This window comes from Diplotaxodon limnothrissa, linkage group LG12 (genome assembly GCF_057381915.1).
Source record: "Diplotaxodon limnothrissa isolate DT_005_m linkage group LG12, D_limnothrissa_male_GT1.1, whole genome shotgun sequence".
NCBI lineage: Eukaryota > Metazoa > Chordata > Actinopteri > Cichliformes > Cichlidae > Diplotaxodon > Diplotaxodon limnothrissa.
Genome location: NC_140607.1, coordinates 13,085,925 through 13,105,090, shown reverse-complemented (window position 1 = coordinate 13,105,090; position 19,166 = coordinate 13,085,925). Strand labels below are relative to the sequence as shown.

Sequence of the window (19,166 nt, the reverse complement as noted above, 5' to 3'; positions counted from 1 at the left end):
TCATGAAAGCAGGCTGTTAAAAGCACGATCCGTGATTCACATGTCAACAACGGTGTCGCCATGCTGCCTGAATTTAAAACACAGGATTGGAACATGTCCTTCCTGTCTTATCAATAAAACATTTGTGTCTCGTGTAATAAACTTACAGATCTGGAAGTTGTGCAACAAAGCTGTGCTTGCATGAGTGGAAACTAACCAGTACAGTGATGTGACAGACAACTTTGTTAGCTTCAAAAGTTCTTCTTTATTTAGGCACTGGCTGAAAATGACAAAGAAAAGTCACAAAATAATACACTTTATTAATGGGAACACATAACACTACAAAACATTATCACAGTTCTGTACCATACTGAAATGTAACAGGACTTTTTTTTGATATGACTGAGATGACAACATAATTACACATACAGTAAGCAATAGAACAAGAACACATAATTATCTGATCAAATAAACGCAAACAGAAAAAAATAATCACTTGAAGAGGTGTTTCATACTGTCAGTGAGATAGAATCTAGCTTTTTTTTCTTCTTTTAAATATACAACAACGCAAACGTAACTTCATTTAGTTCGGATCATAAATGACGACGACTGTTCTGAGCTCCCGAAGGCAGGTTTACATTTCCAGGAGCTTTATGTCACATGACACGATTCCTAGAGAGCCCTGAGTTTTCTTCCTTCATGTGTTCGGCTTAATTCTGAGGATTGAAAACGCACAGACGATGGTGCACACACACACACTTAATAGTATAAAAGTAAAACAAATGAATCACAGTCTTATAAATATAACAAAACAAAACAGAATTTCTGGTAAAGCTGCAAAGCCGTAAACGTTTCTGACAGCAAATGATTCGAAATAATGTAAATAATGTCACAAATGTTATGAATTTCTCAGTACTGAGATGGCATCACTGTGAATGCGTTACATTTTTTAACTGTTATGCATCCATTTCACTGTGATCCGAGCATTAATGCCACAAGTCTAAATACAGAGATTTTTTTGTTGGGTTCTGTTAATCTAACATTGAAGATATTCGATTTTGCAGCTTGACCAGAAATGTAAAACCGAAGCGTCACAGGAGTTGTGGAGTATTTCTGACATGAGGAGGCATGTATGTATTTATGTATGTATGTATGTATGAGTCATGTAGAGTGCTATCTGAGCATTTACAGGGTAGATTAAAGTGGCTTTACAGTGACTGATCAAACAAAAAATGTGTTTGTTTGAAATCTTCTCCAACAATCGGCATCTTGAACAGCAATAATTTAAGGGACTGTTTCAAAATTACCATCGAAACCAATTCCCCTTTTGGTGCGATCTCTTCCAAGATACTGCGTGAATGGGAATGAAATGGTGCTGATTCTCGAGAACATTTAATGCACGAATACCCGAGATTAAGCTTAAGGACCTAAATGATTTAAATACTGATGTGTCGTACCAGAATAAGTGAAATGAACTGTCTCTGTTAGATAACACAAACACAAATATCTGTAAAACAACTTTGAAAATATTCAAAGGGATCACATTTTATGGCACCGTTTCCTAAGTGCAAATGATCAAAGAAAGGCAACAGGGGCAGACACGCGCACAGAAGTAAGCAAGTACAGTATGAATAGTTAATCTCTGTACTGAAAGTGGTATTGCTGCAGTCACCCAGTGATTTCAAACCCATTACCAGGAAATCTGGAAATTACTGGATATCCAAAGCACTTTAAAACTAAATCTTACATAAAAAAGGGTGTAGTTATGACAGTTACAACTTCTTCGCTCAAACTGCTGTATTATAATTAATAAGGGGTTCTTAGAGCACTGAGTGATCTGACGAGGGGGTGACCTTAGTGGGCTGCAAGTTTATGAATGTGCAGCCGTGTTGGGTCAAGAGGAAGCGCGTCTCTGCTGCTGAAGCCCTGCTCTGGCTTTCTGCTTGTCGTACTTGACCGAGATAATAAGGAACACCAGCAATGTGACGCCCTGGATCCCCGCCAAGAGGAAGAAGTAGTAATGCAGAGAGCAGTCATTGATATTACCTGCAAGAGAACAAAATAAGGACATGTTATTAATAGAATATGTGAGAGTTTAGCTGAGAATGTGCACGATGAAACTGGCATTCATGTAACTCTTAAAAAGTTGGGAGCTGCATGAAGGAAAAAAAAAAAAGAAGACAAATATGGAAATCTGGAGAACAAAAGCATTGCAACATATTCGGAGGGTGACAGCAGGAGGGTTCTTTGTCACAAAGTACTTCTCCACGTTAAAAGAATACCAAAGGCAAAGGTAAATGGCCACGAGCTTGCAACTGTGTCAGGTTGCTGTGTGTTCAGCAGACATAAAAGGGGTGCTTGAAGTGAGCATGTTAAGGAAACACGATTCTGTCAGGAATTAGGATGGAGCGAGTGAGTGGGGGGGCTGAGGGCTTGTTACTTCTCATTTCACCATTGTGAAATCTTGTGAAAGTGAAGACAATTGACCCCACACTTCAGCGCTGATAAAGGAAAGCGGTATTGAAGCAACAGAGCAATGCAAGCCCTCAGCTATGATTCCAGCCCAGGAGTCTTTCATCGGCATTAAAGCGATTTTTGTTCCTGGTGGGACTGGGATGTGATTAAAGAAAAGAGAAAAAAAAGAAAGGTGGAAAAAATAAACTGATGCTTCCACTGTGATCTGTGGGACTTTCTTTTCTATTTTGGAGCCAGGAAGAGAAGACAAAAAGACAAAGCAGAGGGTTGCAGAAGACAAAGAGGAAGCAGTGATGGTATTTGCCGACATTCCCTGCACATTTATTCCTAATGGATTTGGCAAATCCAGCCCGACATCGGCCAACTTTGACTGTCTTAGCATTTGCTACACTGTTGGCTGAAAGTGGCCATTCTCATTCAGCGACAAAGCTCGAGAGGACAGCTTAAAACAAATCCTGTTTTGGTCATGCTAGGGGTTTACATGAAGGGCAAAGCCGATACAGTTGGTTTCGCTGGTCAAGTATGGTGACAATTGGATTGGCATTAAAGCAGCTTTTTGTACAAATGACCGTGCGAGACAGATCAATTGACTTTCAGCCAACAGCATGAGACGATGCTGTGAACTACTCTGCTGGACACGGAGGGATTTTTAGGCTATTATTATTATTATTATTATTACCTATAAATGTGGAAATGTGAAGCCCAGAGTAATCTGACGGAGAAGCAGGCTTGATTTTAATTAGATAAGCGTCTGAATTAAGTCAAGTTCTGTGTACTCACGTGGAGTCTAATTATGCCTGTCAGTTTAAAGTTAACAGGCCCCTAGGTTAAGGTAGTATATGGTATACAGCATATGGTCTAAGATTTTTCATTTATTTCATTCTTTTACTTTTCTAATGATTTTACTGAGCAATTAAGAAACATGAACAGTGTGCTGCAGGCATGCACTCACTTACTGAATCACTGAGATTACGTTTAAAGTCAGCAGTTCTAACACACAGTGAGGTTGAGCCTTTAGTCTAAACACAAAACACAACACAAACATACACAGAGAATACAGAATGTGTAGTTCACAGTATGTTGCTTTAAACTGTCTTTTTTGTACAATATTAGGATGATGACTGAAAATAAGAAGAAATATAACAAGGACCTTTAATCACATGAGGTTCATTAGAATATTAAACACAGACATATTAAACAAAATCAGGTAAATCTAATTTTAATACCACAAAAATATTTGACTTTTTAATCAATTATTGAAGATGTCATTCTCCTTCTCTACCTTAGCTATCATAAATGTTAGGGACTTTGGCCATAACCACTTGCATGTGTGCTCTGGGATATTACCACGGACCTCAAATATCAACGTGTGTCAAACGGACCAGACCTCTGTATTGAAAATCATATGAGAGCTGGGTTTAAGACTGTGACCCAGACACCAAAGCAGAGTTTTCACTTGAAGAGTTAACAATTTCCACGGCTGTCACAGTCAGAGCCTTTTCCTTTTCTCTATCACTCATATCGTTGCCCCATGAATTCAGCCGCCACGTTGAGGTTGACGTACTGTGGCATCTGAGGGAAGATATTAAGCGGAAAGAAACCTAACTGTGGTGCATGCCAATGTAAGACAGCTCACAATGCTTTGTTTACCCATTCTACTTGCTAGATTCACAGACTCCCTGTGACTCCACTCCACAAACTGAAATTCAAGTTGAAGGTTGCACTGGAGGAGATCCAGCGCACATTACCAAAGCACAAGTGCAAGACGACAGAACAGAACTTACAGTGATCTCCAAAGAACAGCTACACTGAAGGCAGTCCAGAGACACTCGGCGAGTGAGCTGCCAAATTTAAATCAGGTGAGGTTTTAAGGGTGGATCGCACAGTGCGTTCCAGGCAACTGAGTGACTGCTGAATGTTCTGCACCAACTAAAATGCTGTCGTGCTTACACAGCCAGTTAAATGTCTGTGTAACTTAACTTTTCTAGAAATTATTGAAAATTAGCCCTCTTCCTTTAAGGATGTTCATTGATTTCAGCCTGGCCTCAAGTCTTAGATCAACTGCCGTCGGTCCTTACTGCTCACTAAAAATATAAAAAAAAATAGAAATAAATCAAAGAAGGGATTATGGAGGACAGGCAGTCAAACATATGGGTGCTTTGAGAATACTGGAGGGCAAGATGACTTAACAAATGCATACATAAATCTGTCCATCTGACCCGCCATAATTTATAAATAATAATGAACAAATGAACAGCTGTGACTTACAAAAAAATGCCAGTTTTACATAAAAAGGTTTTTACAGAAAAGCCACAACTCACTGCAGAGGTGCGATCCACAGCTTCAAGTTCCTTCTAATCAAAGAGCAGAATTTGTGGCAGAGCTCATCAGATAACACCGTGCACATTGTGCAAATACAGATGGCCATATTCCCACTCGCTGTGCTGTACGCACGTTCTTGTGGATAATTAGACATTAAGGCGAACAAAGCAGCGCTGCTACGATAGGATACATCCCTCAGGAGCGACTCCTCGTCAATGCCCTGTGCACTGGGCTGTTTCTATAGCTTGAAACCTTTGATCAAGGAACAAAGACGCAGCTGATGACTTTGACCCGGGCTGAAGTTTTAGCTTATTTTGTGATGTCATCTTAATCTGGTCAAGGGTGTAAATTGTGAGAAATAGATCAAAAACCAAGACAGTGTTTAAATAATTCATGAAGATGAAAAAACAATGTGTTTGACAGCAGGGCATGAAAGGAGAGGGGTTAGCGCGGTGAAGGTACTTAGATTTTCAATCGATAATTCACAGATGGTAAACAAAGAAGAGTCTGCTGCGGTAGTCTTAATTCACAAAGCAGTATTGCATAAAGTAATATAGCATACAAATGATGTATGGGAACACATATACATGCTCAATAGTAATAACAAGAGTGTTTACTAAAATATGACCCATTTAATGTAGGATATAGACCATAGAAAAATAAGTGCAAGGTCTACAGAAACATATTCAACAACCTCTGAGTTTGCTCCCGGGTGCTCGGCCTGCAACAAACCAAGATTTTACTAAAGTTTCCTTCAATTTAAAGTAAAAAAAAAAATCAAAAAACCAAAACCTTAAAGTAGCTTTAATAATATTCTAACAGATGACTGGATCACAAACTTTGTTCTAGTTTTGCAAATCTACCAGAATGAAAACTGCTGCTGGTAAAAAAAGTAACATCCAATTTTTTGGAGCAGTACTGAAAACAGTGCAAGGTTTTGATGCAACCTATTGTTTTCGAACATATGTTTACGGTTTTCAAAGTATTTAATCAATTGTTGGGAGAAAAAATATGCCCAAAAGTTCTCCCATTGAAATGGATGGGAGGGCTAGAATGTGCCAACTGAATGACAGCTTGGAAGAAGCTGCAAAATTCTTAAAATGTGCTTTAACCATCAATTTATCACCAAATTGAGGTGAACTCAGTTTTCTTTTAAATGATATCTTCTTTATACCCAATACAGTATTTTTATCTGTAGGCATCTAAGAGGATTGCCATCTACTTGCCCACTAAAGGTCAATCATAATTTTTCATCTTTTGTCTCACTCCTCTGAGCACATTTTTAACACTAATCAAAAAATCAAGCACAACTTCGTCCAAGGAGATTGCTATCCTATTTTTACCCTAGTGTGACTGAACCAAAGCACGAGGGCACAGGTGTGTGTTGGCTTTTAAAATTAAAGCCCTTGGATTATTACTGGAAATGCAGTATGCTTTAAAATCTGCTAAGTTTTCAATATAAAAGCACTCACTGGCCAACAAGCACTTTGCTACTGGGATTTTTTCATGTTTACTTCAACAAATTTCACTTGCTGACTCCAAATTTGAAAAATGCTTTGATCTCAAACATCACGTTTTTTAAGTTATAGTATTCCAAATGTTGGACAAATAAGATGAACGGACAGAAACAGCGATGCATTTCAGCATTTAAGAACAAACTCTGATCTCCCGAAAAGTGAAGCCAAAATTAAGGAAGGTGTTTTTGTTGGTCCTGAAATCCCTGAACTTATAATTGACAATAACTTCCAAAGGACACTGACGCTAACTGAAGCAGCACATTGGGAATCATTCACACAGGTTATCCAGAGTTTTCTTGGAAATCAAAGAGCAGAAAATTATGCTGAGGTTGTGGAAACATGCTGAAAGTCCACCAGCTAAAAAAATGTCACTGAAGATGCACTTTTCACATTCTCATCTCAACTTTTTTCACCACAAAATCTGGGAGATGTCAGCGATGAAAACAGGGAAAGATTTTATCAAGATATAAAAAGTGACGGAAAATTGGTATCAAGGAAAATTTAATCTAAGCATCACGTGTCACCACTGTTGTTTCTTGGATGTGCAGTACAAGTGCAAAAGCAAGTGCCTCAAACACTTTTGAGCTGGTCTTGTTTTATTTGAGCTGCCAGAAATATGCTTAGACACAGATCTCATATAATATCAGTGTAATAAATAGATAAACTGGTATAAAGTTCCTAGTAGCAAACAAAAAATGTGTTATGTAGTATTTATAGCCTGAGTTTCAAAAGTCTTATGGTAATTATAGGCATAAAAACATCCAATTACTTACTGGCAAATGCTTTGACCCTTCAGCTTTTTTTTGCCAATCTTTTAAGCTACAAGCAACAATCAGCAAAGTCCAACAGCCAGCAACACTAAAGACTCTAGAGGCGTCTAACGGGAACCATCAGTTTCTTAATAGAGGGAGGAAAAAAAAACCTTAAACCCTAACCTGCACCACACAATGCAACAGAACAGGCAGGAGCAACAACCCCACTTCATAAAAATCCCATCGTTTAGCTAAATCTTAAATTACATTCAAGCTCCACCCCTCTCCAGGGCCCACTTGGCTGCAAAGCACTTTTGAAAAATATAAAAAACTAATTACAGCAGCACAAGACCAAACAAGGACATACTTAGAAAAAGCACGCATTAATAAAGCTGATAAACATTTGACAGATGTATGAAAATTAAATTCAAAGTGAGGTAGTGAGGGGAGAAAAAGAGTAGTACTGCTGATACACTTGTTACTAAAATGTTGCCATGTTTAGAGGATCTGTTTGGCAGCTCTGAGTTAGTAAATTTCAAGGTTGTGATTAGACTGAATGCCGCAAACAGGAGGGGTCACCCATCCAATACTGGAGCGTTGTAAACTTGTGGGATAATTTACCTGCAAGTGGGCTTGAGGAGACCATGTGAGTCGAAATGAAATGGGTCAATATCAATTTAATGTTTGAAAATGGATCAATTGATCCAGACCTTCGGTATTATAACCCAACATTTTAATGCTCCAGTGACTTCAATGCCATCTTCAGCCTGAGAATGAAATCGGGGGAAAGAATCGATGCATGTTTGCTTCAGCAATAAATATTATTTTCTGCAGCTCTCTGCCAGCTTGGAAGACTTCATGATTGATCCTGAGGTTGCTACAACAGGCTAACCATATGTATGCGCCCCCTATTACTTCTGGCGTGTATACAGACCTGCACAGTCCTTTCAGACAGAGTTTATGTTAAATTCTACAGATCTGACACTAGAGGCTTCTATTAACACCCTGACATTTCACGAAGCCCGGCCCAACAGGATGTGCGAACGTCAGCTCGCTGTGAATATCGGAACATGTGCCAGACATCTGACATAACATCAGCCAGGACTTGAATGCTGGTAAAAGAAAAGGCCATTTCCTGTCACGTGACTACAGAAATTCACAAAAACCATTCACTAACAGTGAATAAAACCTACACAAAAGGGAAGGGGAATTAAATGCAAGCGCCATTATCTAAAGACAAAAGCCTTCTCTTGTGTAAAGGATAATATTGCATAGAGCGTAAAGGCTGATGCTTGACTGACTTAGCCTGAGAATAAAAGTAGCTGCAGTGTTTTTATACCAGACCTATAAAAATACCAATGAGAGAATGTGATGGATGACTACTCAACCAGATGTAACTACGGTGGAATACAATTTGTTGTGAGATTTAAGGGATCAATAATTTCAACACGAGCTTGAAAGGTTTCAAGTTTGAGAGCTAAAATGTTGCATAAAGCACTCTGCGGACCACTGCCGTGTCCTTCAGTTGCACACACACAGGGTCATTCACCCCAAGAACAAGAGCAGGTTTTGTACCCATCTAAATATACCAGACATAAGGATTATCACACACAGAAAACAAACAAAGAAGAACATCTAAAAACTAAAGACTCATCTGCAGTGGCATTGACGTTTGAGCTGCACAAGTGAAGAGAAGCTCACTCAGCAAAATAGGTCATAACTGGGCAGAAAATTAAAAAGATAATAGAAAATTTTCAATGACTGGCTCTTTGCTGACTCTGTCCAAATGAGGCAGGCTCCGTGAGGAAAAATGTTGCCCATCCCAGGGTTGGAGCATGCACGAGACTGCAGATTCCTTCTTAAGATGAGCAATAGAATGACTTGCATATCATTTAAGCCATTTAAATCTTGGACGAGTGCTATAACTATCTCTGTGATGCAGAAAATTACTGGAAATAAAAAGGGAACTACACTACTATTCAAAAAACAAATATAATTTAAAATTTTAAAACCAAACGCTTACAGTGTTGTCAGAAAGTCCTTTGTAAACACATTTTACTTGCTAATTGTATTTTAGTGATGAAAAAGAGGCTTATTTGCTCCCTTAGTTTCTAAGACTTTTAAACAATAACTGACCAGTAAATGGACTGGTTTATATATAGTGCCTTTCTACTCAAGTTGTCCCCTTCCCACTACAAATCTTATTTACCCTTAAACATTTATTCATACAGTGCTATGGCGAGTTGCACTGTTCCATCATTCACACTCAGGCATCAGGTGCAAGTTGGGGGTCAATATCTTGCCTGAGAATATTCCGATCGGTGAGTGGTAGTCAACCCCTTCTAACATCTGAGCCACGGGCACCTCTGGTAACGCTAGTAGCTGGGCTAAACACACTCTGGCCTGATGACCACCATCCATGTTCAGTGCAATTACCGCTTAAACAAAACATTTTCGGGATCACAGCTTACACACATTTACTTTGTAGCACACTGCCAAATCATAAGAAGTCCCTGATGAGATAAAGAAGGGACATAAAAGACAATCATCTGGAAAGGGTTACAAAGCTATTTAGGAGGCTCTCAAACTCCACAGCTCAACGACCCACAGCAACAAAGATTACTGGAACAAGAGCGAACAGCAGGAATAGCCTAACCTCTTAAAACTTCCCAAGAGCAAGTCTCAACAGATGCAAGAAATGACAAGTCTCTGTCACCTCAACACGTGTCTATTTTTGACTCCACTAACCAAAACACACTGGGCAAAAATGATGCTCTTGTGCTTGCAGAAATATTGTGATGGCGCATCACAACCAAAAGCAATAATTGGATTTCACAAGTTCTTCTATAATATGTTTCAAACCTATTTCAATGTGAGAATTAAGGAGTTGCAAATAGATATATCCTTTAACCACAGTTACAAGTAATATTCTGAGTACCACAGTCTTTCTGTTTCAGTCTGCTGATGGTAACAGGGGTGCACAATGAGATTTAGGTGCAAGTTTGCGAACCTTTTGTCACAATGCAAATGTGTCCACACATTCATACTGGATACACTATTTTTCTGGCATGCTTTCTCACATAAGAAGCTGTGTTTACGCAGGTTTAACCTTTAGTTTTTTAAAAAAAATACGTGACACAGTTTAGTTTAGGGGGAAAAAAGAAGTAAATATGAGGTTGAATACTTTGTTATGCTACTGCCGTGTGCAGTTATATTACAGCCACTGTACCTTCTTAGTTAAACCTTTAAGTGTCTAATTAATGGTCATCTAAGGTTTTGATACCTTCTTTGATCTTGTCTTTTAAAAATATGAAAACACAAATCAGCCATGATCGTCCCTGACTTCTTTACCAAACCGAAAGTTTGAATCTGCAAAACAAGGAGAAAGCTGAATTCTCTCTGTGACATTTTACCTACACTGACTAACAGAGGCTTGTGCAGAGAAGGGGGATGATAGAGCTACAGCATGACAGGAGGGCTGAGCATCTACCAGTGTGATGCCTAAACTAGCAGCGCCATCTCCATGTAATGCTCGAGGGACAGCTTTACTTAAGAGGAACAGGCCTATGTAATCAGACCCCCAGCCTGTGATTAATGCTGCTGTCTGTCTTCAGGCCTGTGCAGGTCAGTACAGCTCGGCACAGCTCACCCAAGACGCTGTTTACCGCACGCCATGTTGCCTGCAGCCATGGAAATAAGCTGAATCTTTTCCACGTAGAGAGCCAGGAGATGTGGAAAAAAGCTAGCATCCAACAAAATGTGAAAAACAGCCACAATAACAAACAGCATAAACCCTGACTGTACGTAATGCCTAAGCTTTGTGCCGTATGTCTTTAATCAGTGGCCAGGAGGGTGTTTTGTTCCATTTCTGCAGTTCACCTTCTTTTTTTGGAAAGCAAAGGGAGTCTTACGGGCAGAACAACTTTAGCTTACCTTCCCCTCAAGTTATGCACGGCTGAGCAAAGGATGGATATATGAGGCATGCAAAGCATTTTCTAGTGCTAACATCATCAGAAGTACCACCCTACCTGTCGGTACACTGTATTAATGAGCTATTAGGTGTTTGTGGATAAACAATTTACAGTGTTGGCTTATTTACTGAATGCTCAGGGAAAAGTGCATCTGGGTGGGGAGCCTCTACTCACTGGGAGTCCATCCATCTGCTGCCACCACCACGCTATTCATTCTAGCACTCGGACAGATTTACACAAACCTTTTGTCGTTAGTCTGACATGTCTATTTATAATGTGAAACACTCTTAAAACAAGAGACCTGTGCAGGGTGTTGTCCCCCTCCTTTCTGTGTATAATTTACAAAGTCTTTAAGTGGATTTTAAATTAGCTCAAGCTTTTGAACATTCTTAAGCTATGTTCCTGGAAGATTAATTTCAGGCAGTCTGAATCGATGCCTCTCTTGTGGTTTTATACCTAAAGTCGATGTGGGAATACAATAGTATGTGGTCTAGCACTGGGTACCTAACAGGATGCTTGGCAAAAAAGGGTGACAGGTGACTTACAGATAGCGCTGAGAATCACGTCACTACTGTGTGTTTTGATAATGATGAAGTGATGAGAACAGGTTGAAATGAAAACCAGCTTTTATTTCAAGTTTAAGCACAAGTGCTTGAAGTCTTCGCTTTTGTGGTAGCTTCACCTATACCAGATGGTTCCAGGACCACATTTTTCAATAATACAAAAACACGCACAGACATATGTGTGCGCTTACACTTCCACAAACATACAGGTGCACGCACACACGTGCTATCTGCTTCAGTCGAGTTCTCTACCTCTTGATCACGGTACGTGCGACGTACCTGCCAAATTGGAATTACCATAAGCTAAAATATCTCTTACCGAAGTCTCTATGGGATGACATCCAGCCAATTGACTTGAGGGAGACAATAGCCAGCAATCCGGAGCCCACAAAGGATCCAATCCCAGAAAAGAAAAAGAAAAGCCCCATGATGGCACTCTGCATGGACTTGGGGGCTGCAGAATAGGCAAACTCCAGGCCTGCAATAAAGATGAAAACACATACGTAGAAATATATATGATTAAATGTTAATGTAACGCAGCTTTATAGTTTATATGGTACAACATGTAATGAAATATGACAAAAGCTGCCACTGATGATGTAATGTAACTTGGAATTCAGTGCTACTTAGACACAGGATTTAACCTAAACACGTTCTGAATAAATCCAAGTCTGAGATACTGGAGCAACAAGGTAACATAATTTACTTGGATACGAGCGGTGTGATAAATAATAATATGTGGAAATCTAAGTCTTTCCCGACTAAGATTAATGCTTCTTCACTTTCAATGTCATCTTCCGATGCATCTCTGGACCACTTTAAATTACATTTGGGGAAATGGGAAAACTTGCACGGAAGCAAATATGGCAAGCAGGATTGGTAGAGAAAACAATATTGTGTTGGTATGTCTAACAAAAAACTGTTCTTTTTAAAAGATAGTCCCCCAGATTTCAGATCATTTCAATTGAATGTCCTTCCTCAGAGACCCCAGAATATTACACAGTTTGTGCAAAACCCAGAGACAGCCTCTTGGTTTTAGACACACGGTTTTCTGGATTGTAAACTGTGGTAACGCCACTGATATAACAGCTTATCTGACTCATGATCTATTACAATTTACATGTTATTGCCCATAAAAGTAACCAGTACCCACTAGGTGATCAATGCGTTTAGGTTTAATCAAAGATCAATACTGTAGGAAGAGTAGTGATTTTCGTTACTTCTAGTGGACAGACAACTAAAAACATCAGGCATGCTGGTGTACATTTTATGGGCGGAGTAACATTTCAATCCCAACTCTTCGCGTATTTATCCATCTGTGTAAAATAATTTTGTTTTTGTTTTTTGGGTGGGTTTTGTTGACTGTTCACTTGTTAATTGCAAAAGAATTCCTTGGCAGCTCATTTCCTATTGTGGCACTGGACTGTGGTGTTTGTAAGTACTAAATAATTTGTGGAAGACAAATTATTCAGTATTTACTGTGTGATGGAAAAAAAACAGACTGGAGGGGGGGAAAAAAAAGAGCAAGAAACTTTCGAGAAAGAGAGAGGAGTATGGGGAGAAATCTGTGTGTCCTCTGCCTAAAACATTCTGTCTTGCTGCAAGCTGACATTGATAATTTCATGGCACCTCAAACATAGGAGCCCCTATAGCTACATCTGTCAGAAGAGATTAGGGACTTGTGCTTATGTGTGCCTTTTAACATCCTTGGAGGGTAACATTGTGCAAATTAACGTGATGAACAGTTTCTTGACAGATACCTGCGATAGTTCTGAGAAAGAAAGAAAGAAAGAAAGAAAGAAAGAAAGAAAGAAAGAAAGAAAGAAAGAAAGAAAGAAAGAAAGAAAGAAAGAAAGAAAGAAAGAAAGAAAGAAAGAAAGAAAGAAAGAAAGAAAGAAAGAAAGAAAGAAAGAAAGAAAGAAAGAAAGAAAGAAAGAAAGAAAGAAAGAAAGAAAGAAAGAAAGAAAGAAAGAAAGAGGGATCCTTTTAGAATAAAAAGGCACAGATAGATGTGGCAAATATTATCACTGGGTATGCATGAAAATAACCTATATAACCTAAATGCCTCACCTGCTTTCAGGGAGTGTTGAATGACAAGTTTAATTTTAATAAGGAACACAAAAACACTCAGAAGGGGAATACATATGTACATATCTGATGTATGTATTGTTTTCTATTCCCAAGGTCAGAGGTTTTTTTATGGTTTAGAAAGTAACATAAGCCTTCTACTTTTTTCATAAGAAAAAAAACATGTTTAAAAATACTGCGGGCACTATTTTCTTTTCTTTTACGAGAGGGTTTTGCATTTTCTTGCCACCTTAAAGCAGACGAACTTGAGTGGCATATGTGGAAAGCATTACCCATTGCCGTACAAGACTGGGGACTGCAGTCAGAAAGTTTGATAGCACCAGAGGTTTTACACAGATTTATTCAAACAGAAGATGACTAAGGGGAAATATTCCTCTTTACCAGACACATGCCACAATTCTGTCAGACATTTTGTCTTGAACTAAGCCCTGTGGGATGGAGAGAGAGAGGGGAGAGCAAGTTTATTTTAAGGATCCCTATAGCTTTGTCAAATCCCGGATTTGACTTTCATAGGGACTCTCTTTACGCAAGTTCCAGTGTTTTATAGAAGCCTTATGCATTTCTGCTCAAGGGTTGTATAATACCCAAGCTCATTAAACAGATTTCAGTTTCCAAAGATTTTTAAAGATGACAAATGTTTTCTGAGGGAACTGGACTGACCAGATATTCCTTCAAGTCCTAAATATTAATGGTCTCATTTTCACTCTTAAGTAAGAAATAAAGAATGTACTACACCGAGACCACACAATATGTTGTAGGACATTTCATAGTAGTGGGAGAATGACTCAATCATGCCTAGAGGGATTAACAAAGTTGAATCACTAAGGCAATGACTGCAAGAGAAAGTAAGCAAAAAAATACAGATTCCAATTAGATAGATAAGCAGAATGCGAGGTATATTGCCCTATTTTGTATGTCTGCATGCTAAAGGATAAAAATGGCCCACAGCTGCTACTCCGTTCAACGCAAAACAACTTCATAAAGAATTTCACATTTAGTGCATTTCTTACAAACACAAACAGCATTAAAGCAAATCCCCACATTATTGTATTACTGGGGCAATATGCTCTCCCCAAAGCTGTTAATGAAAAGGCATTTACTCTTCACACCAGGGCTCGCAAGAAATGAAATGACTCTCATTTCTCGCGAGTTTCTTACCGAGCAGTTTTGAGCCGATACCTGGAAAATGATCACAAACAGGACTGTAGCTGTTGTTTGAACTAAGAGCTACTCTGACCCGCCTTGATCCAATGCAATTCTTTTCTTTTTCATTGCTTTTGCAAACATAAATGACAGGAAATGTATTTCTCTGAGAAAAATAAATAAATAAATAAATGAAACACTTGAAATTTGAAGCAAAAAAATTTTGTGGGGAGAAAAAAATACGGTTGAATTGCCTTCTTAGAATCGTCTTGTCTCGACTAAATAATGTTCACAAACAATCTCAGCCATTGTAACATTTTCTACGCTGACAAAGAGGAATGTAATTACAAAGCCTTACCAGTATTAGTTTAACGTATTTGCTGCTTCTTACTGGACAAATGATAGAGATGGATGAAAAATTATGAGCCTATTTAAAATATTACAAATTAGAGGTGCAAATAACCTGTTATACTATGTCATCTTAAATGTAAATGAATGTAAATCTGCAGTACAATCCTTTTAAAAGTGCAATTTGATAAGAAGAAATCTTAATAGGATGTTTAAGAGCCGTTTTCTGCTTCTTTGGTGTATGTACGCAGATGTAAATGTCAGATCTATCAAACTGCTGGACTGATAATTAAACTTTCATTTGCTATGGTGTAACACGTCCTTATTAACAGCGTGTCAGCTGTGAAAGCTAACTAAGTGAATATGTGTCAGTGCAATTTGTTAGTATTATCTCTGAGCCGTCCCTTGTTTGTAGAAGGAAAAAGGCCCAATGTAAGAGTCATTGCATATGATGGCGCATATCTAAAAATGTCAGCTTACCACACTATTAAACATTAAAGGTGAAAGCTTTATATCACGCTCCACCTTGCACTGCAATTACAAATATAACCTATATATAACCTATCTGTACCTTTATGCATCTCGCCATCTCCTCTATCTATTTCAAGAGCACTGGACGTAAAATGAAAGCTTTGCTTTTTCCTCCCTGTTTGTTAAAAAGCAGTTACTGTAACGGAGTATTTTCCTTATTTGGAAAATGCTCCGTTACTTAACAATGTCTTGCAGTAGTGTGATAAAATCGGGATAATCAATTATCAATTGATGTTGTGGGCTATTTACTCTGGAGTATGGACTGCAACCCACAAACACATTAAGCTGGTGCCGGATGGCAATAAATCAAACAAATTGTTCAAAAAGGATTTACACATTAGTCTTCACTGCATTGTGCTTACAGGAATAGGCACAATGGGCTTTAGCCCCCAATCTATTCTGAATGTTCAAAGGGAAAAGCTGATCAACTCAAAGTACAAGTCTCTTACTCTGGAGAAGGATGTGACATTTTACCATTTGTCTGAGTCATCATGTTTACCTGATCGCACTATTAAATGAAAGTGTTTAGCATTTATTTGAAAACTTCACAGAGGATGTCAACTGGCTGTACCTGCAATGCTGGCAAATATTTCGCTGATTCCAATCAGCACGTACTGAGGGATCTGCCACCATATGGCCAAATCTGCCGCGTGGTAGATGACGCTCCCAAGCATCTGGTCAATGGTACCATTGGATTTGACGATCTCCAGGCGCTTTGTCTCCAAAATACCTGATGGGGTGGACCCAGAAAACAGTGCAAGGAAGAACAATTAACTAAGGGGAAAGCAAAAAAAAACAAGACCTAAAATTTATTACACACACACACCAATTACCCATGCTATATTTAGCATGGGTAATTTGAAAAGGCTTATATATTTTGGAAAGGATACTTTAAAGTTCGTGACACCAACATACAGCAAGAAGCTGCCAGACTTAGAGTTTTCAACACTGAACAGTCCATTAAGGATTTAGCTAATTTTAAGGCTAGCCTACACTTCATTAAGATCACATCTGCACGCTTCTATATTCTGGCAGCTGGTAATGGGACGGTGCAGATGATTCAATAATAAGAACCAGGCAGTTGTCATCAACTGCCGCTGCTTCCTAAAAGCTTTATTCGATAGCTATTATCATGTAACCAGCGGCTATTTCCAGATAACTCCCAGAGACAGCCTCCTATCATAACTGCACTTAATGCTATATTTGAGAGGAGTTGTAGCCTTGTAATCCGGATATCCTATAATACCAGCTGTCCATCTCGAACAGCACGGCCACTGAGCTGCCCCGAGCAAGTCGCACTCTATAAACGCACACATCTCTGCTCCCCCCCACCCACCCTAACTAAATATCACACAACAGACAACCCAGCGTGATCCCTGGAAACTCTGCTCCAGCTTTTCTGGAAAAAAAAAAAAAAAAAAAAGGAGAAAGAGGGCGAGAAAGAGTGAGAGAGAGAAATGCTTTGGGTGCAATAGCCATTGAGCTTTAACCAAATGAGATCAGACATAAAGTGAGAAAAGTGAGACAGCATGCTAAAAAACAAACAAACAAAAAAACAACAGAAAAGACAATGTCAGCATAGTTTTTGAGAGCTGGTCAGCATGTGGCCAAAGTCTGGGAGCGTTGTACATAAATGATCAGAAACAGTCCACTGTCTACTTAGCAGCATGCCTTCAGTAGTCCCTTTTCACTGCATGGGTAGTCCACCTGTCCTTGTACCACGTGTGTCAGCACATACAGCTTCACTGTGTAAAATACTGCTGCACCAATCCAGACAAATACACAACAAGATGAAAGAGATGCTACCGCCGAGGAGCAGCGGTGTGGCGTGCCGGCAGTGTCATGTGTGACAACTATCTAGTCTGTGGATAAAAGGTGCCACACTTGGACATTCACAGCTATCCATCTGTCAGTCTTTGAACTTCATGATTTTAGCTTTTGGACCGCTACAGATAAGCACCGAGTAAAGTCAACTTAGAATGCAGCTTGAAATGTAATAACAGTGTAAGGCAGCTCCCAGGAGTCAGTGTGCGTAACTGAACAAATGTGAATCGAGTCAGTTCTGGGGATAAACGGTGCACAGGCTCTGCAAATTACCGTATTTCCCGGACTACAAAGCGCACCTGAATATTAGCCGCACAAGCTAAATTCAGGGGAAAATCCTGTTTTGTACATACATTAGCCGCACCTGACTAAAAGCCGCAGGTGTTTCAATGTTGACTTATCATATGTAAGAGAATATGCACAAAGGGAATTGTCAGGAAAGAGATGGCTGTTTGGAGACATCACTTTTATTAATATTTTGAAAAACAAGTTATGGGTACATATTTGCACATGTAGTACATAACAGTAACCTACAGCACACCAGAAAAATAGATTCGGACTACCTTTTAGGCTCAGGTGAAGTGACACGGAGAAGAAAAGTCAGTCATTCACCATCTTTCTCTTCTTCCTGCACTCTAAAACCACCAAAGTCCTCTTCTCCAATGTCGGAAACGAACAGGCTCAGGATGGCTTCGTCATCCACTCTCCGCTTCTCTCCTTCGTTGTCACTTTCAAAACCAAAGAAATCCTCGTTGTCAGTGTCAGAGTCGAACACCCTCAGAAGGGCCGTGGCGGTGTCCTCCTCTCCATCATGCAGCAGTCCAGCCCTTCAAAATCCGTTGGTGATCGTGGATGTTTTCGCACTTTTCCACGATGTCAGAATCCACCGGTGGAGTTGGGCATAACTTGCTTTTCGCAAGTTTATCGCCGCTCATCATCCACGCCTCCCGCTGAATGCGTAGCGCTACTTTGAAGTTTGTTTTTCGCGCTACTTCGTACGGCACTACGTTGCCTGGCGGACGGACATGTGACTAACATACCACTCTTGAACCTCGATCCTTCCGCCAGGCAACGTAGTGCCGTACAACAGCGGAACAAACAAAACAAATCGTCTTACGATATCACAAAAATCATGGAAAATCCATAGAAAAGCCGCACCTGACTAAAAGCCGCAGGGTTCAAAGCTTGTGCAAAAAGTAGCGGCTTATAGCCCGACAATTACGGTACTGCTGTCTGAATAATTATTCAAATAAGCTGCAGATGCAATATCATTATACTGCATCTCAGTAATTCACTTTACAAAGCATATTACTGTAAAACTTTGACAGAGTCCTCCGATTTGTCTCCTGGAATCCAGGTCAGAAATTTGTCGCACACGAGTTGTGTACTCATCTGTCCAATTCCCACATCATAAACACATTCTCTCCACTCCCAGAACTCAAAACAGCCTTCTGCAATATTCTGAGTTTATTTTGCCTGAATTTAAATGCAAGTGCTGCACTTTATTTCAGTGAGTCGAATGGAAAAGCAAACAGCTAACCAGCTTTGGAACATGAAAATGAAAATATTAGAAGGACCTTTACTTGTCAGAAACCTCACATCCTCTGATATTTAAACTGAAAAATAAACACTACGGATTTGGTTAATAATCAT

At 39.4% G+C, this 19,166-nt stretch overlaps 1 protein-coding gene across 1 annotated transcript in view; it reads right to left on the bottom strand.

The window, feature by feature from the left end:
• Positions 1 to 387: 387 nt before the first annotated feature.
• slc15a4 (solute carrier family 15 member 4) overlaps positions 388 to 19,166 on the bottom strand; it is a 30,324-nt gene continuing 11,545 nt past the window's right edge. Inside the window, exons 7-9 of the mRNA XM_085367990.1 lie at positions 16,261 to 16,419; positions 11,899 to 12,057; positions 388 to 2,025 (exon numbers count right to left, since the gene is read on the bottom strand). Of these exons, the coding sequence (XP_085224116.1) occupies positions 1,874 to 2,025; positions 11,899 to 12,057; positions 16,261 to 16,419 (470 nt within the window). The 3' untranslated portion in view covers positions 388 to 1,873. The remainder of the gene's footprint in view (positions 2,026 to 11,898; positions 12,058 to 16,260; positions 16,420 to 19,166) is intronic.